We start from the raw sequence: 26,596 nt of genomic DNA on the forward strand, positions 1-26,596 counted from the left end.
AGATGCTTTCAAACCCAAGACTTATTCCTTGACTAAGCAGGATAGACCAGGTATAGGTGAGGCCTCAGATGGGGATTTCTACAGTTCATTGAATTGTTTTTCTTCTTTTCCCCACCCCCAGGATGCATTTTAATGTTCTGATACAAATACAGAGCCGTTTTACTAATTTATCACTTCACTTTAGTTTGTGTGATCTTGCCTGAAGATTGCAATCTCTTATGGCCTTTTCCTCTGCCTAAATTCTGTGATTCGACCACTACATTTACAGTAATTATTGACATCTTTCAAAGACAATATTTTATAGTCAAAACAGATATCTTAATGGTATTTAATTTTTTCTTCTCAATTCAGGAAGGCATTATGATGGATCTTGCCAAATTTACCTAAATATTTTCCTTTATTTTTTTCCCCAGAGGGAGTTCCCGAAATGACTTTCTAGAAACTGCTCAGAAGACATTTGGTAGGCCAATTTTGTTATTCGAGTTACCTTTTAATTATCATTTGAATGGTCTTCTCCACTTTTTAACTTCTCTGTGGTTTTTTGTTTTTAGGCACTAAGAGAGTCCACAACAACATTGTATATAACGAGTATATCAGTCATCGAGAGCATATCCATATGAATGCTACCCAGTGGGAAACTCTAACTGATTTTACCAAGTGGTTAGGCAGAGAAGGTAACTTAAAGAGTAAAAAGTGTAATTGTTGTATATCTGTCTTTTTTTGTTTTTTTTAGTGAGGCAATTGGGGTTAAGTGACTTGCCCAGGTGTCACACAGCTAGTAAGTGTTAAGTGTCTGAGGTCATATTTGAACTCAGGTACTCCTGACTCCAGGGCTGGTGCTCTATCCACTGCGCCGCCTAGCTGCCCCGTATATCTGTCTTAAAGAGGAAAACTGTATACTTTACTACTTATTTGTGAAATTAACAGATAAATGGGGCAACAAAATAACTGAAGCAAATTTCTAGGAGAAAGTTGGATTATAATGGACCAAGATTTTCTGATGAGTGCTCTATGAAAGGGAATTCTTCCCCCCACTTTAAACCACTCCCTGTTAGGATTTGTTACCACCTCTACTGTCCTTGTTCAGGCCTCTTCAGCCTTATCCCACCTAGGTGGGTTTTATATTTGCTTTCTCCTTTTTATTTTTACTATTCTAAGGATTAGAATGTGATTTCCTTGAGAGCAGGACTGTCTTACCTTTGTATTTGTATATACAGTACTTTACACACAGTAGGACTTCAGAAATGCTTCGTTTATTTATCAGTTAGGGCAAGATTGAAAGGGAGAAGTTTCATTGTTTTTTTCATTCATGGACCCCATAGAGTATAAGAGCTAGAAGGGGACCTAAGAAATTGAGTCCAAAACTTTTTATATTGTATAGATCTAGAACGGTTGACCCAGAGAGTTGAAATTACTTTCCCAATGCTATATAGCTCGTTAATTGCAGAGCTGAGACCAGAAGCCAGGTTTTTTTAAACTTGGTTCGATGCTCCATTCTGTATCTCACCATTTCCCACTTAAATGAGTCAGTAGCTATTTAAAGAACAATTCCCTCATCTTTTAAAGAATTTTTTTATTTTTAAGAAGTCCAGGGCTTCTTAAACTTTTTCTACTTGTGACCCCCTTTTGACCCTTTTCATATGACCCTGGGTATATGTGTATATAATATAGGTATACATAACCTTTTACTGTTACCAAATTTTTCTGGTGACCCCCACATTCAGTTACATGACCCCCATATAGGGTCTCAACCCAACCATTTGAGAAGCTTTAATCCAGTCTACTACACTCACTAATTTTCTGCCCCACCAAAGCAATTGTAAAGGCATGTGATCTGAGGAATGACAAAAGGTTAATTTTGACCTGGAGAACTAGGTGAACAATTCAGACTCCTCAGACTTTCTGCTATTGGCTAACCTTACTCACCAGTCCTGATACACTATTTGGAATGTGCTTAGCACAGTGCTTGGCTCTTGGTGGGCACTGTATAAATGCTTATTCTCTTCCTTTCACTTCTCTCCACCCTCTCCATTCCACTCTCCCTCCCCCATAACCTTGAAAACAATAAAACAAGGTGTTAAAACTTCTGTAGCTTCCCCCACCCTGCCCCTTGCAGGGCAATGAGGGTTAAGTGACTTGTCCAGGGTCACACAGCTAGTTAAGTGTCAAGTGTCTGAGGCCGGATTTAAACTCAGGTCCTTCTGAATCCAGGGCTGGTGCTTTATCCACTGTGCCACCTAGCTGTCCTCTGTAGCTTTCTTTAGAATGATAGGATATTGTAGTGGACAGAGCTCTGACCTAGAGTGGCTTGTTGTAAGGAAGGTGCTTTGTAAGTGGTAAAGTGCTATGAAAATGTAAGTTGCTGTTGTCATTATTACTTCAATATTTCAAGGATCTGTGATTTCAACAATGTGACACCTCTCAGCTTCTCTCAGGTTTAGTCGACAATTATTTCTTGAGTTGCTGTAGCTATAAAGTTTATTTCTCAGTGGCCAGCCCTCTAGGATGAGCTCTGAAGTTAGGGAGGCCTCTTTTGGGGGGACTGACAGAAAATTCTTACTCAGAGACTAGCCTGCCAGAAGTTGTTCTTCATTGGCCTAACTTTTAGAGAATTCAGAGTTACTTCTATGCCACAGTGAGGTATCAGTTGGATTTTGTATGATTATTGTTTTTATGTTAATTGTAAATAAATATATATCTCCTGTTCTACCTCTTAGCTACTTAAGTGAGTATCTGTTATGGCAGCTCTACCTGTTAGGCTGCTGCTTCTTCAGGGGCAGGTATTTTTTCATATTTGTATTTCTACTGCCTAACATAATACTTTATATCAGGCATTTTTTAAAATGTTTGTTGAATGAAATTGTTGATCAACTTTCATCTCCATGTATATTTTAGTTTTATGTCAAAGTTTGATCATATATTTGTGGATTTGTTTTTTAAGGTTTATGCAAAGTGGATGAGACACCCAAAGGTTGGTATATTCAATACATTGATAGAGACCCAGAAACTATCCGTCGACAACAAGAACAGGAGAAAAAAAAGAAGCAGGACCTTGATGATGAGGAAAAAACAGCCAAGTTTATTGAAGAACAAGTAAGAAGATGGTTTAGATGGAAAAGAACAGTAAAAATACCCCCACTTTCCCCAAGAGATTATTTCCCTTCACTTTTTAACAATGCTGCTAGGAAACTTCCCTTGTAAATTTATATTGAATGAATCAATTATCATACATTAAAATTTCATAACAACTTTCACTTATTCCAGGTTTCATTAGGATTTTTTGTCCTTTTTTCCCTGTTTACTTTTTCTCTATTTAGTTCTGCTTTTAGCTTTGCATTACCTCCTTTTTTGTTTTGTTTTTTTGTTTTGTTTTGTGGAGCAATTGGGGTTAAGTGACTTGCCCAGGGTCACACAGCTAGTAAGTGTCAAATGTCTGAGGGCCAGATTTGAACTCAGGAATTCTGAATCAGGGGCCAGTGGCTTTATCCACTTGCGCCACCTAGCTTGCCCTCTCATTACCTCTTAAAAGGGCTTTCTAAATGTCTTTATATTCTTGTGCTTATCTACTTTAATTGCATTATAGTATTCTGATTCGTTAATGTAACACAGTTTATAGAACCATCCCTTTTTAATGCAAATTTTTTAATTCTGAATAGAATTTTATTTTCCAAAATATATGTAAAAACAAAATTTTAACATCAATTTTTAAAGAACTTTGTGTTCCAACTTCTCTTCCCCCCTCCATTCCCACCCTCTCCATCCACAAGAACTCAATCAATACAAAATAATTATACATGAGTAGTTATGGAAAAATTCCCATATTAGCTAGTTGTGGAGAGAAAACAATCAAAAACCCAAAACTTCAGATTAAGAAATTGTCAAAGAGGAAATCTGTTTTCAGATACTATCAGTTCTTTCTCTGCAGATGGGCTGCAATCTTCATAAATCCCTCAGGGTTACATTGGATCATTGCCTTGCTGAAAACAACCACATGCTTCCCAGCAGATCATCCCCCACTATTGCTGTTATTTTGTATACAGTACCTTTCACTCTGCTTCAGCTCATGTAGGTCTCTCCAGGTTTTCCTGATAGCATCCTGTTCATCACAACCTCTATATAGTACATTAAACTTGACAGAGAATCTTCTTCACAAAAGCCCAGCAAAGTAGGTACCATACATTTTGCCATTATAATCAATCATCATAACTATTTCCCTCCATCCCACTCTCTTCCCATGGACATTTACTCTATCTTCTTTTTACCTATTCCTCCTCAGAGGTGCCTTACTTTTGACTATCCTCTCCCTTGCTTTGCACTCCCTTTTTCCACCCTTCCTTCCTTCTCCTCTTCCCCTCCTATTTCCCTGCAGGGTTAAATAGATTGCTCCTCCCAATTGGGTATGAAAGCTATTCCCTCCATGAGCCCACTCCAATGAGATCAGGGTCCCTGAGCTAATTCTGTGTTCTAAATTTTTCTTCTCCCTCCTTCCTTCCTCAACCCTCCCTATGAGATCAGGCAATTCAATATGTCATACTGGTACAGTAATGCAGAACATCTTTATCTTCCTTGAAAGTGTTTTGCTTTTTACTGCTCTCTCCCCCAATCTGCCCTTTCTCCCTTCCCTTCTCCCCTCCCCCCCCCAAAAGTATATTACTATACCTACTTGAGTATGTATGTTAGTCCTTCTTTGAGCAAATTCTGAGATATTAAGGTTCACTCAGTCCCCAACTCCTTCCCCCTCTCTCCTCTCCTCTTCTTGTTTCCTTCATGTGAAATACCTCTCCCAGACCATCTCTCCCCTTCTCCTTCCCCCAGTTTATTCCTCCTACACCTCACCCCTGTTTTAATGATGTCATCATGTATTAGCTAGGTGGCACAGTGGACAAAGCACCAGCCCTGGACCCAGGAGGCCCCCAAGCCCAAATCCAGCCCCAGACATAAGACACCTCTCCCCGTCTGCCCTACAAAGAACAAAACATAAATGCTTTACAGATGTCATCCCTTCATATTCAGTCCATCCTGTCTTCTGTGAATTTCTTGTGAAGAGTTTTGTTTTGTTTTGTTTTGTTTTGTTTTGGTTTTTTGGTAAGGCAACCGGGGCCAAGCGACTTGCCCAGGGTCACACAGCCATCAATTGTCAAGTGTCCAAGGTCACACCAGGACCCAGTCTCCTGGAGTCCAGGGCCGGCACTCCATCCACTGTACCACCCAGCTGCCCTTGAATTTCTTACTGAGATAGTTCTTATGATTTCAAAGTATTATCTTCCCAGTAGATGTAAACAGTTTGATCTTTTAATATCCCTCATGAGTCTTTTCCGTGTTTACCTTTTATGCTTCTCTAGGATCTTGTATGTGAAAGTCAAATTTCTATTCAGTTCAGGTCTTTTCCTCACAAATGCTTGAAAGACCTCTTCTCATTGAAATCCCATTTTTTGCCTCTGAAAAATTATACTCAGTTTGCTGGCTATGTGATTTTGGCTGAAGTCCCAGTTCCTTTGCCCTCTGGAATATCATATTCCATGCCCTTCGGTCCTTTAATGTAGAAGCTGCTAGATCTTGCTTTAGTCCTTATTGGAGGCTCCACAGTAATTGAATTCCTTTTTCTAGCTGCTTGCAGTATTTCTCCTTCATCTGGAGTTCTGGAATTTGGCTATAATATCTGGAGGTTTTCCTTTTGGATCTCTTTCAGGAGGTGATTGGTGGATTCTTTCAATTTCTATTTTAGCTTCTGCTTCTAGAATATCAGGGCAATTTTCCCTCACCATCTCTTGGAGGATGTGGCTAAACTTTTGTTTTGGTCATGGTGTTTCAGGTAGCCCAATGATTTTCAAATTATCTCTCCTAGATTTATTTTCTAGGTCAGCTGTTTTTCCAAGGAGATATTTCACACTGCCCTCTATTTTTTCATTCAATTGGATTTGCTTTACTGTGTCTTGGTTTCTCATAAAGTCACTTGCTTCCATTTGTTTAATCCTATTCTTAGGCAGTTATTTTCATCAGACAGTTTTTTAATCTCCTTTTCCATTTGGCTTTTCGAACTGTTGACTTTTTCTCATGACTCTCCTGTATCGCTCTCATTTCCCTTTCCATTCTTTCCTCCTTTTCTCTACATCTTCTTTCTATTTCTCCTACTTTCCTCTTCAAAGTCCCTTTTGAGAGCTTCCATGGCCTGAGACCAGTTCATATTTTTCTTGGAAGCTTTGGAATGTTGGAGCTTGACCCTGTTATTATCTTCTTCTTCTGAGGTTGTATTGTGGTCTACCTTACCCCCAAAGAAGTGTTCGATGGTCTTCTTCTTTCTCTGCCTGCTCATCCTGGCTTACTATTTCTTGGCTTTTAACTCCTTCTTTAAGTGTGGCACTGCTACCAGGACACACTGTTCAAGCTACAGCGTGGCCTGGGGATGGTTGGGCTTCTTCTCAGCCTGCCTGGCCTCGCTTTCTTTTGATTTTAAACTCTCCAGTGGGGGATTGGGGGGGGTGGGGGCTCCACTCCTGTTCTCAGCTTCAGAGGTCCTAGGTGTTTTGGGGTTGGTGGGGGGGCAGGCTTTAATCTCACCTGGCCTGTCTCAGGTCCGGAGATAACCTCAGGCCTATTTACTAAGCAACCAACCAGCAAAGCTTTCTGTGGTGTGGTTCTCAGCTTCCAATGAGACTGCTCCCCTGCTCCCTCCCCCACCTGGGCCTTCAGCCACTCAGGATTTCTTCCTGTTGCCCACTGGGGTCGGACAGTCGAATCCTTCCCCCCAGTCCACTGGTACTCTTGAACTTACCACCCCCCCCCCCCCAACCCCCAGGCCAGCCGTTCAATCTGACCGCTGCAGCCGATTCAGAGGCACTGGGGCAAATTCCTCTGGCGGGTGTCTGGTGTGTTGGCCCAGTTGCGGGGATAGGCTTTATTTGTGACCCAGCATGGCCCCTGAAATCTGTCCATAGCTGAGAAAACCTCTCAGCCTGTATTTTTGTGTGTTTTTCTTCCCCAAGGGGTTCTTTTATTGCTATTTTGGGGTTATTGGTATCAGAGCCCTGTGAGCTTAATGTCTTTCCTCCACCATCTTGGCTCCGCCCCCTGATAATGCCGACCATCTCTTTTTGCTGGATATTTAGGTACTTCTAATTTTTTTGCGATTAGAAATAATGCTTTTCCTTCTCCCTTGACTCCTCTTGAATTGATATGTGGTTAGAGCTAAAATCAGTGATTTCTCTGAGTTGGTCTCAGCCCAAGCATCACTTGGCCATTGTTTGGGTTTTGATAGCTCAGAATGAGTGTAAATAGTAATTGTTTCTGTTCTGGCCAGAAAACCTGAGGGTTTTCCCCTCCCAGATTGATTTTTTTTTTTGAGTAAGCAAACTAGGCCATCTTTTGTTTCATTTCTTACCTAGCCTTAAATCACTGAATCACTGAATGTTGTTGGCTCAGACAAACTGAGACCTGAGAAAGACTTTAGGTTAAATGCTCACTTAAATCCAATTCGCTTGCAAGTCAAGACCTCTTGATGTCATTGGTCCTCTTTGAGGAGTATTACCTGCCCCACTGGATCCCAGCTGGTTAGTTCCAGTTGGGCAGTGCTCCTTCCTTCCTTCCTTCCTTCCTTCCTTCCTTCCTTCCTTCCTTCCTTCCTTCCTTCCTTCCTTCCTTCCTTCCTTCCTTCCTTCCTTCCTTCCTTCCTTCCTCCCTCCCTCCCTGCCTCCCTTCTTCCTTCCTCCCTCCCTTTCTCTCTTCCTCCCTTTGTCCACATGAGGGATCCATACCTTACATATGGGTGTTCTGCCCAAAACAGTATAAATTTTGATCGCTTAAACTTTGCAAAATATCTTGGTGTTTTGGGGGCTAGATTTTTTTTTAAAGTAGGCAAACTAGGTCATCTTTTGCTTCATTCCTTACCTAGCCTTAAATCATTGGATTGGTGTTACCAGAGACAAACAGACCAGGAAAAGACCTTAGATTAAAAAGACCAAGGTCTCCCCATTGCATTGGGGGACCATCTCTAGTTGTACTGACCCATGTCTTACCACTGGACTCAGATGACTGGAGGACAGAGTGAGGATGATGACTTTACACAGTCCTGTCTCACTTAAATCCAATTCACTTGCAAGTCAAGACATCATCCTCCTGATGATCCTTTGTGAACAAAGGACAAACAACAACAACAATTCTCTCTTGAGTTGATATCTGGCTAAGAGCTAAATGCAGTGAGTTTTCCCCATCTTGCCTACCATAAAGCCTAGAGAACCCCCCTTCCTCCCCACCACCCTCAAGGGGTGAGGAAATACCCTTCTTCTCTCAACCCTTCCACCCCCCCAACCCTTCCCAAAACTTGACTTCCTCCTGTTTCATGCAGATCACAGTAGGTTATGATTCTTCTCCCACCCTTGAGCTTCATCAAAGCTTGCTACTGAAAGTACTCTAGAGCATCCTGTCACACTGAGATCTCATTTTCTTCCAGAACTCCCATTTCAAACTCCAAAAAGACTTCTCGTGAGGACTGTTTCATTGCCTATATAGGAGAAAAAATATCTTATGTAGCAAAACCTTTTCAGTCCATCTTAGTAGTTTCTCCTTGCAACTACTTTTTAGCAGTACAATTAGTAGTTGATCATGCATGATCAGGCAGAATATCTGCTGTCTTTAAGAGATCATTCTGTGGCAGATAGAAGGCTTCTGAGGTTTCTTCTTTTTTTTTTGAGTGCAATGAGGTTAAGTGACTTGCCCAGGCCCACACAGCTAGTAAGTGTCAAGGGTCTGAGGCCAGATTTGAACTCCAGGTCCTCCTGAATCCAGGGCCGGTACTCTATCTACTGCACCACCTGGCTGCCTCCTGAGGTTTCTTCTTAGCTCCAGCTCAATGATCCTGTGATCTTCAGTCCTTTACTGTCGCTGCTTTCCCTCTTTTGACCTTTCTTAAAGCCATGTTGTGTTTCTACAGCTATGGGCGTAGTTTTTCTAAAAAGCCCAGATACAATTAAACAAAAAAACTGAAATTGACTCATTGGCTCATGTCCATTTCTAGTTAAAACATTAGACCAAGAAAAAGTCATGTTCCCTGAGACATTATAGAGTAAGTTCTTCGGAACTTCAGAGACTTTTATGTGGAAAAGGTTTTTATTATTTTTTTTAAAAAGTGATTGTGACGGGCGGCTAGGTGGCGCAGTGGATAAAGCACCGGCCCTGGATTCAGGAGTTCCTGAGTTCAAATCCGCCTCAGACACTTGACACTTACTAGCTGTGTGACCTGGGCAAGTCACTTAACCCCCATTGCCCCACCAAAAAAAAAAAAGTGATTGTGATCCTATAATTTCTGAAGGTAATTATTGCTTTGTTTATTTAACTTGAAGCATTATTTAATCTCTAGACCAATTTCTGTAAGCTAGTAAAAAGACTAGGGTTGTTTAGAAAAGCCGTTGTTATTAAAAAATATAGATGCTAGTTGGAAAATATTTACAATAAAGGGGTTATCACTAACAAAATGATTTCTGTTTTTAGAATCTTAATTTACGATTGAGTTTTTGACTTAATTAGCCCCATTGGGATGGTATTAAAGTATGTGATTTCATTGATGTGTAGTTTCCTACACCTGAGGAAACTATTTCAAGCTCTGTTAGATCAGCAACTGTTGGGCAGTTTTATAGTCTTAGAGAGTTTGCCTGAGGCATTGAGGGATTAGGTGACTTGCCCAGGGTCATTTATAGCCTGTATCTGTTAGAGGGAGGCCTTGTACCCAAGTCTTCTTTAATCTTAGATCATCTCTACTATACTACACTTCTTCTGATAGTAAAATAAACGCTAATTTGAGGCATTCATATTCTGAATAAATGTAGTGATGAAGCTAAATCTTGGAATTCTTAACTTTTCTTTCCAGGAATGTCCAGTTTTCACTGAATTAAGCAGGGAAAATGATGAAGAGAAAGGTAGGGGATTTTTTTAAAAAACATAGATGCTTTGAATTCCCATAAAATAAGTTAGTAGAAGCATTTTAGTTCTTAATTTTAAACATTTCTACTTGAATATGTTTAATTTCTTGATTTGTTTGAAATTTATTTTATAAAAACCTTTTATTGTCACTTTCCTGAAACATATTTGGATTCCTTTTTCTTTTTTTGGGGGGGTGTCCTTAGTTGCATTCAATTTGAATAAAGGAGCAAGTACTTCAGGAGCTTCTTCCAAACCAAGGTGAGTAACATTTACAATTACTTAGTTAAGAATGTGAAAAACTTTTGTGAACTATGCATAGGGGAGAAAGTTCTTATTCTTTATTTATGTTGCACTTGATAATTGAAAAAGTTTTTTATCTACATTATCTCATCTGATCCTCGCAACAGCTCTATTAAGTAGGGAGGTGTTTTGTGAATCATCTTAACTCTGATTTGGTTTGGGCAGTTTTTTCTTTTATAACTGGATTTAAGTTTTTTCATGTTTAAAATTAGGGACTTGAAATAGATGACCTCTATGGTCCTTTCTGGCTCTAGAAGTCTGATTATGCCTTATTTAGCACTTGCTATGTAAGATGTTTATCTTTTCAGAAAAATATATTTTGATACACTGTTGTACCTTTTTTCTTAACTTCTATAGGAAAAGGTCTGTCTAGTTCAGTTTAATGATTTGTTATTGTTAAATCATGAAGGCTATTCCGTTTCTCATTTTAGTGCCTGGTAATAGAAAATAATATCCTCAACCCAGATAAATAGAATTCCATTGTCAAGGGTATTATTTACAATTTTCATTGAAATTTTACATCTCTGTTTTTGGTTTTTGATCCTGCTTATTAGTTTTTGTTAGATTTTTAGAATCCTTAGTCTCCTTAAAGACTGAGCTATTCCCTATGAGATTGGATACCCCTAGTTGTTTGTGTCCTCCCTCTCTTGAAATAAGTTTTTCTTATTTTTCTATTTATGTATCACATCCCCCAGGAGAATATAATTCCTTGAGGATAGAGATAATCATTATTTTAGCCCTTATAGTTCTAATCTGGGCTATTTCATTTGTGATTTGTTGAAATAGAGTGTTCAAACCTCCCCTCCCCTCCCCCAAATCATGGTTTTCAGGGAGCCCAATGATGATGATTCTTCTTTTTTTTGGTGGGGCAATGAGGTTAAATGACTTGCCCAGGGTCACACAGCGAGTAAGTGTCAAGTGTCTGAGGTCACATTTGAATTCAGGTCCTTCTGAATCCAGGGGCCTGTGCTTTATCCACTATGCCACCTAGCTGCCCCGAGCGCAATGATTCTTGAATTAACTTCTCCTTGAACTGATTTTCAGCGTGGTTGTTTTTTATATCACATATCCTATATTTTCCAGTCTTGATGTTCGTTCTTATATTTTTTTGCCGTCTCATGGAGTCATTGATTTCTCTTTTGTCTCTTCTACTTTTCAGGAGTCTATTACTTGGGTAAAGAGTTTAATAGAGAAGATTTTACCACTTTCTCTATTAAGCTATTTATTCTCCTTCCCATTCTTTCTTAAATAGTTGTTATTTCATTTTTTATGTCTTGCTTCATTTCTTCTGTATTTATATATATAGTCCTTGTGGAAAATCTGTTTTTCTTTTTGAGTCTTTGCTTAAAATTGTTATACATCATTATTCTGGGTTGGATTTGGGGGCATCTTTAGATCTATGAGGAGTTCTTTTTTTGAATTTTTTTTAATGATCCTGGTCAGTGTCTTCTTTGATTTACACTCCCTTCAGCTTTAGTTCCTGAACTGGGTCCTTTGTGCCAGGGCCAGGCTCTGCCCTTTACTATGCTTTTTTGTAGGGTGTTCTTTCCCTTGTAGTTGACCCGAGTCACCTGAGTTCTTACACTGACCTCTGTTTCTGGTAGAGTGTCCTGTAGTTTAGAATGTTGATAGTTTTTAGGCTTTCTGTAGGTCTATGAGGTTCAGTGTGCTAGATTTTCAGGGTCATGTATGGTATCTCAGGGCAGAGTAGTGTGGACCATGGAGTTCTGGATCCTAGTCCAAGGTGCTGATTCATCCATACTGGTCACTGCTGATCCAGGTTGCTTCTCGTTCATGTTGTGGATTTCTGACCACTCTGAGGCCTTCTCAAAGTAACGCTTCACTTTTGCTTCCAAATACTTAGCCGTGTAGTTTACACATGTCTTTAGTCTGACTTTGGTCACCGAGAGGATATTTTCTTTATCCATGCTAGAACTGGTGTTTTCAGGGGCCCCTCTTTGCTTGGTCTTCTGGCACGTTTTTTTTTTTTAATGCCATTCTGGTAAGGATGGAAAGAAAAACTATAATTTCTCATTGATTTCTTGATCATTATTAGGTTTGGTGCTAGGGTAGGTGTGTGGGGAGCTGGGCTGCATTTTTCCTCAAGCAGTTGTTTTAGCCAGGAATCTGTTAATGATTTGATGTGAATTTGGAAGGAGGACCCTAGTAAGGAGTTGTTCTTGGCCATGTGGTACTTAAGACTTTTGTTAGAGACTTGAATAAAGACATAAATAGTATACTTCTCCAGTTCCTAGATAACACAAAGTTGGAGAGCTAGGCTTAGGCTGGTAACAGATCTAGATCTTCCTGGGTCCAAAAATACCTCAGTAGTCTAAAGCATTGGTGTCAAAACCCAAATAGAAATAGGGCCCCTAGACTGTATCTAAGGATCCCTGCAGGCTGTATATTGACTTAGAAAATGACATTTTATGTTATCTATTTCTGTTGTTGTAGTTTTATTTATTTATTTTTGTTAAATGTTTCCCAATTAGATTTTAATCTGGTGCAGACCTGAGTGTTTGGCTGCGTATTTGACACCTGGGAGCAGAATCTGATGAGATGAAATTTAATAGGGATAGATATAAAATCTTATATTTGAATTTAAGAAATCATCTTCATAAGTATAAGAGGAAGGTGGAAATGTCTAGATAGTAATTCATCTGGAAACGATCTTGGCACTTTAATGGACTATAAACATTGCATGAGTCAGCAGTATGAAATGGTAACCAGAAAGTTACCATGGGATGTACCTCTCTTACATTTAAAGAGAAGCATAGTGTGTAGGACTAGAGAGACAATAATCTTGTTTTATTTGTCCTGGTCAGATCTGGGTGCCACATTTTAGGAATGACATTGATAAACTGGAAAGTATCCAAAGGAGGGCAACCAAGGTGGTGAAAAACCTCAAGATCATACCATAAGAGGATCTCTGGAAGGAATTAGAGATGCTTAAACTGAAAAAAAGATTTATTGGGGACATGATAGCTGTCTTCAAGAATCTGAAAGGCTGTTGTGTGAATGAGGGATCAGACTTGTTCTACTTGGACCCCAGAATGCATAACTAGGATCATTAGGTGTGGAAGTTACAGAGAGTGAGATTTTGACTGAATTATGAAGAATTTCCCATCAGTTAAAGCTTCCTCCCAAAGTGAATGAACTGCCTCCTGAAGGGAACTCAATGCATCTTACTCTTCAATTCTTCAAGGAAAGGCTGAATGACTGCTTGGATTCTTAATTAGGTATGGGTTGGACTAGATGTTTTCTCGGTTTTGTTTTTCCAATTTCTGAGATTCTGTGAAAGATTATATGGCTTTTCAGTGCTTCTAAAGTGACTCAATCCTTGTGAGCCCTTGTCGAAATTTGTTATCCTCTAAACCATGGTACCTTCTTTGTTCTTTGATTGATTTTAATTCTAGAGGTACTATCAAATACGATGAATCTCTTGTTAATCTTTATTTTAAAATCTTTATTTGCATATGTATTTGCTAAGTCAGTGAGCAAGGATTTATTAGGCATCTGCTATGTGTTAGGCATTATGCTAAGTGCTGGGGTACAAAGAAAGGCAAAAGATAGTCTCTCATCTCAAAGATCTCACTGTTAACTTGCCTGGTCTTTGTTTTGATCAGTTCCCTGGGTCCTAGTGCATTGAAAATGGTGGGAACTTCATCAGCGAAAAGGAAAGAATCATTTCAGAGCTCATCTCAGTCAAAAGAAAAGAAGAAGAAGAAATCTGCACTTGATGAGATCATGGAGGTATAGTTAAGAGAGGGGATCTTTTAAGATGTGAATTGATTCTTCTTCTTTTTTTTCTTTTTGGTAGGCCAGTGGGGTTAAGTGACTTGCCCAGGTCACACAGCTAGTAAGTGTCTGAGGCTGGATTTGAACTCAGGTCCTCCTGACTCCAGGCTGATTGACCCTTAAGTGGAGAGAAAGGTAGGGTTAATTATATACTTCAAAGCTAATGAAAATCTAAGGAGAGCTTAATGAATGTTGCAGTATATTAAACAAATAATATGTCTATCTTGGACTGGACAACTACATGCATGCTATTTTATGAAAAATGATCGTTAGCCATATCCATTTGTGAAGTTTATATAATTAGAAAAGCAAAAGAAACACCACACTTTCTTGCCTGAAGAGTTATCATAATCACCACTATACAGTTTGGGGCACAGAATTACAAAGTTTAACAACAATGAAATTTCATCATAGCTTTATATCCAAAGGGTTAATAAAGCTAGAACAATTGTTTTTACCCCTTAGTCTCTGGGGTTTTTTTCCTTCTTTTTGGAAATACGCATTCTCAGTAATCAGATGTTAAGTAAGACCAATACCTTTGTGTTCTCCTGTTGTTTCCAGCCTTACCACATCCTGAGAAGTGAATAGATATCCACATGAGGTATTTTAGTTTGTTTAGTCGAGCTCAGAATGATGAATCTTCAGCTAAAGTAATTTGTACTGTTTGAAAGCATTTAACTAGTGAGGTCCAGTTTTGTGGCTCTAAAGCTAATTGGGACTTTGTATATATTCTAGTGGATATCTGTCTCTGTAACTCCCAGACCTTAGCTTTACCGTACCTACAAAGAAAGAATCAGGACTAGAAGGAAACTGAACACTTCTGTTAAAACAGTTGCTATGTCTTTTCCTCTCCTTGACCAAAAAAGCTTTCTACTTTGTTTCTAGTCATCAAAAGATTGACACATTATTTTTGTGGTTATTGAATATCATCATTTTTGGTCCATGTGCTGTTATGTTACCCCTGCCATTGTTTTTCAGGAATGCGTTTTTATCTATGGACTTAAAAATTTCATCCTTTAAAAAGTTAATTTAGGTAGTACTGAAAAAGTAAAATCTCTAGTGCTTTTATCTCTTGTTTTTTTTTCCATTTTTCAGTTTCCCCCATGCTGAAAATTTACACTGTATAGGACCAACTAGAAGGCTTAATTAAGTATGATATATAAGTAGCCACTTAAATGGCATGCCTTCCAGATACATTTCTTTCAATTGTAACCTTGAATATCTTGATTACCCTTCATTCATATGAAAAGCTGGAGACTCTAGAATTAAGTTTCACTTGAGATATAGTATTCTCATTTATTCCCATGGAAATCTGGAAAATCATGGGTTAACTTTAAGCAGCTAAGAATGTAAAGATCTGAGTATGTGACCATAATAATACAACAGAGTTCTGTCATTCATTTAGCTATTCCCCATTCTGATTGTTTGTATTTTTATTTCTCTCTTCCTCTAGCTTGATTATCATATTCAAATAATTTCAAATGCCAGTGCTTCTTGTGTTTAAACTTGCTGATGCTGGAGTGTAGTCCCTGCTCTTAATTTGCATAAACATCATTTCTAGTCTTTAACAGTGGGAAAGATGGACAAGCTAGTTTTAGCAGGTGCTGAAGGTAGTTGGAGTTGTTGCATTCATCTTTAAAAGTGAATGAGATGAAAAATTTTAGAATCCTGCTTTTTACACTTAAAAGGCCATAGCTTATAGTCAGCCAGTCAACAAGCATTTAAGTACTTACTAAGTGCCAGGCATTCTGCTAGGCACTGGAGATTTAGAAAAAGGCAAACCAGATCTCACTCAAGGAGTTCACATTCTAGTGGGGGAGACAACATATAGAATAACTAGGCACATAGAGATGGACAGAGAGTAGACGAAAGATAATTTAAGATGAAAAAGCACTAGCAGTTTGAAGGAGGTCAGTGAAGGCTTCTTGCAAAGGGTAGAATTTGAGCTGAGAAGGAAGCTGGGGAAACTAAGAGACAGAAGTGATGGAGAAGAGCATTCCAAGAATGGTGCAAAGGCCCTGAGGTGGGAGATAAAGAGTGTAGTGTGAGAAACAGCAAGAAGCCTGAGTATAGCTGCATAAAGTCTGTGGAAAGAAGTAAGGTATAGGAACACTAGAAAGGTCAGAAGTGGCACTGGAGATGAGGCAGGAATACTTACCCCGGGATTTTTCACATTCATGACATACCCTGAGTCTTTGATGTTCACCTTCTTGACCATACTTTTTTCCATTTTCCTCCCTCTTCTCCCCTCCAATCCAGGCTATCTCTATCTCTTGAAATACTTTTTCTGTAATTTTCTGTGAATTGTTTTTCTTTTTTTAAAAAAAATTCTTTTTTTTTTTATTATTTTGAACAAGACAAACTTCAGCAAACGGTAATATTTCCATACCCGTCTTAGTAATTAAAAATGATGTTTACAATTTATTAAGGATTTTATAGGAACAACATCATGAATAGCTTATTTGTTTTGTAGCTTGAAGAACAAAAGAAAAAAAGTGCTCGAACAGATTATTGGCTACACCCTGTAAGTACTATTTTCTAAGTAAGTGCTAGTTTTTAAAGCACAAATTTATCTTTATGTGACATTTTTTTGTTCTGATTTACCACAAATATCTAATTTTCCAAATAGATTCTCTTTAGTGTGTTCTTTACAATATATTCAGTAATTTTCATATAATGACTTCAGATCTTTCAGTTTGGATTTAATATGTTTCAGTGTATTCCTTTATATTTCAAGAAAGGAATAGCATTATCTTACAGGGAAGTGCTAAATCTAGCAATAGTTTAAATTGAAGATTGTAAATGTCCCCTTGAATAAAAGAATGTTTGCTGTCTTCTTTTGTTGGGGGAGGGGGGCAGGGCAATGAGGGTTAAGTGACTTGCCATGGGTCACACAAGCTATTAAGTGTCAAGTATCTGATACTGGATTTGAATGCAGGTCCTCCTGAATCCAGGGCTGTTGCTTCATCTACTGCGCCACCCCTTTCTACTTTTTTCCTAAGGGAATAAGGACTAACCAGGCTTTTATATCTGAGACTGAAGATAATTTTTCACTAAGAAACATCAAAATGTCCCTAAATTATAGAAGAAATCTGATTTGAATCTGGCAGACCAAGGAAAAGCATTTATATTTATTTATTGAAGCACCTGTTTTGAACTTACTAAGCTGGAAAGTTTTCACAAAATTTTTTTCCCTTTGAAATGACACTGTCCTTTTAAGGGTGTAAATCTTACAAGAAAGAAATGTGCCAATTCCAAAATGAAAGTATATAAACTAGGAGATGGGAAGTCCAATTCCATCAATATGTTATGTCTACTCTTATCTTTGAAAATCAATTGCATCTTTATTTTGGTCTTTTTGTCTTCATTTTTACCTCTGTAAAATGGAGATAATTCCTGCTAGTGCTGGTAATGATAGGATTCATTCAGAAAGTCAGTGTTTTTAAAAAAGAAAATGCTTATTGCCATAACATAAGAAATCAATTTGTAAAAACATTCTAGCTAATTAATTACCCTGATTCATTTAGGAATATCATGATTTAATCATCTTTATTTGTCTAATTTGTGGGTCGAAGCTTAAGGTCATTGTAAAACCTTGAAGTCAATGTCTGGGTTTATATGAGAGTGAGGGTTTATTTTTCCTTTCTCTCTTACAGGAGCAAAGAGATTTTCTTCCCCACCTACCCAATGGAGAATGTTATTGCACCCTGTAGGAGAGAAAAATCACCTAATTGTTTTAGAAATACTTTTTTACCCCTTAGGATAGGTGGTTTTTGAAAATTGGTAGGTTTTCTGTTTCTAGAGATTTTTGTCATACAAAACAGTTTGTAAAATGAGAATACAACCTATTCAATCAGATAAATTTCATAGATTTATAGATTTCTTATTGAAAGGGATTTTAAATATCATCTAGTCTAACCCATCTATTTTATAGGTAAAGAAAATGAGGTTCAGAAAGTTTAAGTACTTAGATTTGCTTTAGGGATATGTGAGAGTAAGTGGCAGAGACAGAATTTAAATCCAGGGCCTTTGGATCTAGGATTCTTTCTGCTATGCCACTTAATTCTGTTGGTGATTGGGTGATTCAGTGATTTTTAGCTTACTAAATAATTGTAGTTCTCTGAAGTGTCGATTCTTTTTCTTGAATACGTGTTATTCCAAGAACATGACATCCACTTGTAATTTACCAACAGCTTCACATGGCTTACATGTACACAGTTAAAATAACCAGTGTATTAATGTTGTTGAGATTTTTTAGCTACAGAGCATATTGTCTTAGATATCTTAAACTATTTGAATAATTGTTTTAATTAATTTTCTATTTTATTTGTACCCTGAAGCAGTTTATCCAACTTTATGAACTTTTCAAGACTCTAGAAAAAAAGGAACTTAGTGGTAAAAATTATAATTGCATAGTAAGTCATCATTTCTCTTCTGGTTACCTCATTTTATGGCCTTTGGTAAATTCAGCCTATTTCCTTATGGCATATAATAGTACTTGAGTCAGAAAAATTGCCTTCCCTGGCATTAATTAGCTTCTTTTCAGAAGCTTTAGGATAGACTTGGATTAAGAAGGTTCAAATATTTTCTGTATGAGAAAGAGTTCTAGTATTAAAAGACACTCTTTGCTGCCTTATAGACCTCCCACCATAGCAGCCTTCTAAACTTTTTGTAAATTCAGCATTTAGCTTGGCTTAATATAGGACTGATATCTAGTTTATTGTCTTTTTAAAAATAAACATTTGAAAAAGCAAATACAAAGTCATTGCACTTTATATAGTAAAAATCAGGAAGACAGAAAGAAGAAATAAGTCCAACTTCTATTTATGTGAAATAGATCATTGTAATTTTTCTACTACTTGAAAATTAGATTCTCAAAAGAAAGATAACAAGAATTAATCTGAAAATTCCTAGTGAATCAGAAATTCAGAGTCATATGATGATAAACTTTTGAATTAATTTGACTACAATACATGAACTTAAAGGCTTCTTGCTGTTTTTTTTGAGGAATCTTTGTTAATCTTTATATATATCAAGAATGAACACTAGTTTATCTTTTCTTAAAATTTCTCAAACTTTAACTGTAAATGATGAAACTACCTTTTTCCATAGTCTTTTTTGTGAAGTATTAGAATATTTGAGTATGTTTGGATAAGTTTATATATATATATTTTTTAAAAGAATGAAACCAGTAAAATAATGGAAGACATGAGTTAATGGGATTAACATTCCAGAGTAAGTGTTGAGACATTTTCATGATGCAATGAAGAGTATTTTTATCTTGACTCTTCTTTGATAGTGGTGATCTGAACAAGAAATGAGAGCTTATTAAGGGAATGTTTTTGCTGTAGCACAGCTGACTTAGGAAAATCTCTTCCATGAATATTAAGTTAAAGGAACACAATAGAAAGGAAAATTCAATCCTTTATATATATATATATATACAACTTCTTTTTTTGTTTTTGTTCAAGGAAATTATTGTGAAAATTATAACAAAAAAACTTGGAGAGAAATATCATAAGAAAAAGGGAGTTGTCCAGGTAAGCCTATAAGCCAGAATATTTGGAGAAATTGGGTAACTTGTTTCTATAGTGGAGCACTAGTATTTTGATCACTTATAGCTTGGTTGTTTAATGCTGCTTTGGCAGCCAAAGTCCTTTGTTTGAATCCTTAAAGATCAGGAAACATTTTTCAAATATGGTGATTTTTAAATTTTTTTATTTTCTGTATCTCTTGTATTCATCTGTATGCCAAGTCCTCTCAGTTCTGTTTCCATAAAAGGTTTCAAATCCATTCCCTTCTTTCTATTCTTACTTCTTTCACTGTAGTATGGCACCTTAATACCTCTTCCCTGGGCTGCTCTAATAACCTTCTAATTTGTCTCTATTTCTAGTCCCTTACTTGCTCTACTATTTTTCATATTGCTTTCTGAAGAATCTTTCCGATGCATTGCTCTGATAGCATTAACACTCTCTTGCCCTTAGTCCATTTGACCTGTTCATTGTTTCCCAATTTTTTCCTATCCTTTCTTGCTTCTGTGCCTTTATTCATCTTATTCTCATGCCTGTCTCTATTCATGTATCAAAATCTTTCCCTTTTTTTGTTTTTGTTTTTTTTGGTGAGGCAGTTGGGGGTTAAGTGACTTACCCAGGGTCACACAGCTAGTAAGTGTCAAGGGTTTGAGGCTGGATTTGAACTCAGGTCCTCCTGAATCCAGGGCCAGTGCTCTATCCACTGTGCCACTTAGCTGCCTCATCTTTCCCTTTTTTTAGGGCTCAGCTTAAATACCTTATCTTCCATGAATCCTTCTCTTACCTTTTACCCCCTTTCTCTTCTTTCCATTCTCAACTCTTCAAATTGCAGGGTGGAAGTATTATTTTCAACTCTCAATCTCTTTGTACTTTGTTGGGATCTTGCTTTATATGTTAAAAAATTATAAAATTGATGCCTCTTTTTTATACCACATCATTTACACATATAAACTTTCCTTGTAACAAAGATTTTTAAAAATTGTTGAAAAGTTTAACAAAAACAACCAATATATCTGTGTCTGACAACATATGAAATAGTCCACATCCTTAGTTCCCCATCTCTTCATTCAAGATAGTGATGGTGGTGGTGGTGGTGAAGGTGATGACGATAACTAGGATTTGTGTAACACTTTAAAGTAGGGAGGTACATTTTTTCATCTCTTTTCCAGGACCAGTGCTCATGATGATATAGCATTTATATATACTTTAAAGTTTTCAAAGCACTTTATATACATTATCTCTTTTGATTCTCACAATCAACTGTGAGATCAGTCAAGAAACATTTCTTAAGTACCTGCTATGTGCCAGGCACAGCTAAGCTGTGAAGATACAGATGTGATCAAGAAAGATAGTCCCTGGCGTCAAGGAGCTTACAGTGGGGGGAAGACAGGTGCTATTATTATCCCCTTTTTACCAATGAAAAACTGAAGCTGCAGTTGTGTAGCAAGGGCCACACAACTGATAATTATTTGAGGTAAGATTTGAACTTCGATCTTCTGGATTCAGAGGTCGACACTATCTACTATGCCACCTAACTGCCTATTTACCCTCTTACTTTATTCCTTCTAATTTGTATTAATTATCTATGTCATCTCTTCAACTTTTATAAATTGCTTCTGAGCAGGAACCATGTCTTTTTTTCATTTTTATACATTCCTATACTAAACAGAATAGAATGAGCTTAATATACTCAATTTAGTCTAAAATGGACTGACCTATCTCAGAGTTTGTGGCAATCTTCACAAAGGGAACTGATCAAGATAATGTTAATAACTCAGTGAAATCCATCACTATCTTTAGAATATCAAAATAAATATACAAACTGTTAATGATGGGTCAAGAACATATATTTATCTTCATATGTAAAGGATATTATATTTTTAAAAATTTATTCATTTTGAACTTAAATACATAAACACCAAAAAAAGATTTCCATGTATACAGCACAGCATAAAAAGATAAAACCACAAATTTTGATTTCACTCCATGTACTTTTTTTTGAAAAACTATGTAATAATTACTATACATTATTTTCAAAGCTACTCTGCTTTTCTAAGTTCTTTTGCTCTCTGCTGTGCACTTTTAATTTTGTTTTCTCCTTCCCTCCCCACTCCTGTCCTAGCAAAGGCTACCACTAGACACAAATATGTATATATATGTAAAACCATACTATGCATACTTCTTTTTATCAGTTCTTTCTCTGGAAACAGTTTCTTCCTCTATAGGTCCTTTGTAATTGATTTGCTTATTTGCAATAATCAAAATGACTTAGTTGGTCAAAGTTGTTCTTAGAATAAATATTGCTATTAGTATGTACAACATTGTCTTGGTTCTGCTCATTCACTCTTCATTATTTTGTGCAAATCTTATCTGTGTTTTTCTAAGATCACGAAGCTCAGCATTTCTTAGAGTACAGTAGTATTCCATCACGATCATATACCACAATTTGTTCAGCCATTCCCCAGTTGACAGGTATCCCCTCAATTCCAGTTCTTTGATGCCACAAAGAGCTGCTATAATATTTTAGAACATATAAGTTCTTTTCCTTTTTCCTAATCATCTCGGGAAACAGACCTAATAGTGGTATTGCTGGGTCAAAGGGTATACACAGTTTTATAACTCTTTGGCATAATTCCAGATTGTTCTCCAAAATAGTTGGATCAGTTCACAGTACGGCTAAGAGTGTATTAATGACCCAATTTTTCCCACATACCCTTCAATGCTTGTTGCTTTCTCCTTTTATTCTAGCCAATATGATAGATATAAAATGTTATCTTAGGGGCAGCTAGGTGGTACAGTGGATAGAGCATCGGCCCTGGAGTCAGGAGTACCTGAGTTCAAATCTGGCCTCAGACACTTAACACTTACTAGCTGTGTGACCCTGGGCAAGTCACTTAACCCCAATTGCTTCACTTAAAAAAATGTTATCTTAAAGGTGTTTTAATTGCATTTCTATAATCAATAATAATTTAGAGCATTTTCTTATATGACTATATATAGTTTTGGGTTTCTCATTGAAAACTGCCTCTTCATATCCCTTGACCATTTTTATTTGGGGAAGAGAAGGATATTATATTCTGAGGTCCTAATAGTTACAAAGATTTTTTACTTTAGTGGACTCTAGGGTGTTATTGTTGTTTGTCCCTTTGTTCTCAAAGAAGACCATGACATGTGGGTGATGTCATGACTTGCACTGAATTGGATATAAGTGAGGAAGGTCTCTATGCAAAGCCACTAGCCTCACTCTCTTCTCCAGAGCCATAGGGGTCCAGTGGCAAGATATATATCATGACGACTGGAGATGGTTCTGGATGTTTAAGGCAGGTGGGGTTAAATGACTTGTCCAGGGTCACATGGCTAGTAAGTATCTAAGGTCAGATTTGAACTCAGATCCTCCTAACTTCTGGACCAGTGCTCTATTCACTGTGCCACCTAGCCTGTCTCAGAGTGTTATTAACATTCTGATGGAATACTTATACAAACTATATTTTCTACTTCTTTAAAACTATTTATATATTAACACTCTGCCTGATTAGTGAATATACTTATCTTTTTTTTTTTTTTAGTGAGGCAATTGGGGTTAAGTGACTTGCCCAGGGTCACACAGCTAGTAAGTATTAAGTGTCTGAGGCCGGATTTGAACTCAGGTACTCCTGACTCCAGGGCCGGTGCTCTATCCACTGCGCCATCTAGCTGCCCCGAATATACTATATCTTAAAGTTGGGTACAGTGGGTCTTCATACTTCATATATATATATATTTTTTTTTTGCAGGGCAATGGGGGTTAAATGACTTGCCCAGGGTCACATAGTGTCAAGTGTCTGAGGCTGGATCTGAACTCAGGTCCACCTGAATCCAGGGCTAGCGCTTTATCCACTGCACCACCTAGCTGCCCCTCATACTTCATTCTAAAAATTGTCTCTGAATTTTTCTAACCTCTATTTCTTTAGCAGATGGAAATCTTAGATAAGCTTTAGACTAAATTTGCTTTTGGAAACCTTAGATTTGAAGCCATTTCTGGACATTGGAAAACACTGGAATTTGTAGAATGACTTTAGTTCCTTTGATATAGCCACCGTTTTTATCTTTTGTCTGTATTTTCAAAATTTGTTTGCTAAAATGTTAATTTTGTACACAGGAGTAAATGACAAATACACAGCAGTGGTAAAGATGATCGATTCTGGAGGACAAACTAAAACTTGATCAGACTCATTTAGAGACAGTAATACCAGCACCAGGTAAATCTCTTTTCAAATGTATAACTTATATGCCATCAAAATGATTCATTTCATTCTTAGAATCAACCATACCTTCATTTAAGGGTGATGAGTGAGATTTTCTTTTTAAATTTTTTTTTTTTTGGCCAGAGTTTGTAGAGAGGAATATGGTGTCATAAATGAATGAAATTTGAGTACATCATGGACCTTCTCTGCATTCTCTTTCTTTACCAAAGCGTTGTTTATATACAAGTTATGGCAGTAGTCATCTAATTGTTTCCTCAGTACCTTTGTCCAGGGCTTTTCTCTGCATGTAAAACTGGATGCTACCACTACCTTGTTGGCATTTGTCATTTAAACTTATTTTTCCTCTTTTTTTTTTTTTTTTAGTGAGGCAATTGGGGTTAAGTGATTTGCCCAGGGTCACACAGCTAGTAAGTAAGTGTTAAGTGTCTGAGGCCGGATTTGAACTCAGATACTCCTGAATCCAGGGCCGGTGCTCTATCCACTGTGCCACCTAGCTGCCCCTAATTATTCCTCTTTTAACTTGAGTTTCTGGTACAAGATTTGAAAATTTGAAAGTATTTCTGTACTGGGAAGGATGTGTGATTTTTGTCCATGTAGAATACTCCTGATATGGAAATTTCCTTTACTATTGCAGATTGATAGTTCATTGGTAATTTATAATCTTGGTTACCTGGGTCACTGAAAGGTTAAGTGATTTATCTGTGGTCACACAATATTTTTCAGAGGCAAATTTTCAAACTATGTCTTCCTGATTCTAAGGATGACCCTATATGTCATACTGAATAATCTGCTTATCTAATAATAATGATATCAATTATAATACTACTTCTCAAATTTTGTTTTCTTAAAATTTTAGGGGGGCTTCTGACTTATTCCCTTTGTATAATTATTATTTTACATTAAAGCCATCTTCTATTCTGATAGTAAGTTTTCATTGTAAACTTAACAAGAATTATTAAAGATCTTTTGGTTCTTAGGAGTACAAGAAAAGTGATTTGAACAGTTGCTTTTAAAACATAATTACCTGAATGATGCCCATAAAATTCATGTTGGAGGGGTCTTAAATGCCATCCAGGCAAGTGGTCTCCAGAGTGCTGGCTTCACCAATCAGATGATAGGTATCATCCCTTCTTCACTATAATAATTAATCAATAGCCTCACTATGATAATTAATTATGCAGCTTATCTTTAGCTACTCTTATCCCCTAAGACTCTTCCCTCTGCTGTGTAATCTCCCAGTCTTCTTATTCATAACCTGGCATTAGCTCTTTATTGCACTTAAAACCTAAACTCTTTCACTACCCACTGTAACTGTGCAGGTGCTGTTGGAAAAGTTCCACCTTCATTTTCTCTTCCAGATCACCTGGACTTCAGCAGGCATCCCTCAGGGCAGTGTTTAGTGGTTAAATCTTGCCTCATTGTTGTCATTTTAACTGGGACAAAGTGAACCACAGGGAATGAGTAGGCATGGATGAATTATGACAGAGATTACAGATATCATTACATTTTCTTTCCCTCCAAACCCACCCATCTTTCAAACTTCCTTGTTACTGTTTAGGCCACCACCATCCTTTCCCTGGGTTTTTACAACCTTGGTATCATCTTCAGCTCTTCATATTCCCTTATCCTATATCCATGTTTCTAATTAATTACCAATTCTTGTCGGTTATACTTCCACATTTCTTCCATATGTCCTTTTCTTTCTACTCACACAGCTTCTACTTTAGTTCAGGTCCTCATCACCTTTGACCTGGACTACTGCAATAACCTCTTGATTGGTATCTTCACCTCAGGTCTCTCAAAACCTCAGTTCAGAACACAGCTGCAAAATTGGTTTTTCTAAAGTGCAAGTCTTTTAAAAAAAAACCCACACATTTATTTTTTATTTATTTTTAATTTTTTTTTGCAGGGCAATGAGGGTTAAGTGACTTGCCATGGGTCACACACATTTATTTTTAGCATTCATTTTTTAAAAAATCTGAGACCCCAGTTCTCTCCCTCCCCTCCAGCCCTTCCCCTACCCATTGAGAAGGCAAGCAATATCAATTACATGTGAAATTAATGCAAAACGTATTTCTATATTTCCATGTTGCCAAAAAAAGGAAGAAAAAGATAGTGAAAAATTATACTTCAGTTTGTACTTAAAGTTCATCACTTCTCTTATGGAAGTGGATACCATTTTTCATCATGGGTCCTTTGGAATTGTCCTGGATCATTGTATTGATCAGAATAGCCACAGCTGATACTTATGATAATCCTTATAATCCTTATAATCCTGCTGCTTCTGTGTACAATGTTCTGGTTCTGCTCACTTCACTTTGCATCAGTTCATGTAGGACTTCCCAGGTTGCTCTGAAACCATTCTTTTCATCATTTCTTACAGCACAATAATATTTGATCACAGACCTAGTAATGGTATTGCTGGGTCAAAGGGTATTTATAATTTGATAGCTCTTTGAATATATTTCCATATTGTTCTCCAGAATGATTAGATGAGTTCACAATTCCACCAGCAGCGAATTAGTTTTCCTATTTTTCTATATCCCTTCCAGCATTTGTCATTTTCCTTTTCTGTGATGTTAGCCAATCTGATAGGTATGAGATGGTACCCTAGAATTGTTTTGCTTTGCTTTAATTATTAGTGATTTAGAGAATTTTTTCATGTGACTATTGCTAAACTTGGATTTCTTCATCTGAAAACTGCACATTCATATCCTTTGACCATTTATCAAATGGGGAATGACCTCTTTGCTTTTATAAATTTGGCCTTATTTCCTTGTGTATATTTGAGAAATATCAGAGAAACTTGCT

General features: G+C 37.2%; 1 protein-coding gene across 1 annotated transcript in view; it reads left to right on the plus strand.

Moving 5' to 3' along the window:
* KIN (Kin17 DNA and RNA binding protein) overlaps positions 1–26,596 on the plus strand; it is a 40,015-nt gene that overhangs the window by 7,207 nt on the left and 6,212 nt on the right. Inside the window, 9 exon segments of the mRNA XM_043967595.1 lie at positions 547–674; positions 2,942–3,123; positions 9,860–9,908; positions 10,116–10,170; positions 13,839–13,965; positions 16,484–16,534; positions 19,482–19,554; positions 23,683–23,726; positions 23,728–23,779. Of these exon segments, the coding sequence (XP_043823530.1) occupies positions 547–674; positions 2,942–3,123; positions 9,860–9,908; positions 10,116–10,170; positions 13,839–13,965; positions 16,484–16,534; positions 19,482–19,554; positions 23,683–23,726; positions 23,728–23,779 (761 nt within the window).

This window comes from Dromiciops gliroides, chromosome 5 (assembly GCF_019393635.1).
Source record: "Dromiciops gliroides isolate mDroGli1 chromosome 5, mDroGli1.pri, whole genome shotgun sequence".
NCBI classification, from domain to species: domain Eukaryota; kingdom Metazoa; phylum Chordata; class Mammalia; order Microbiotheria; family Microbiotheriidae; genus Dromiciops; species Dromiciops gliroides.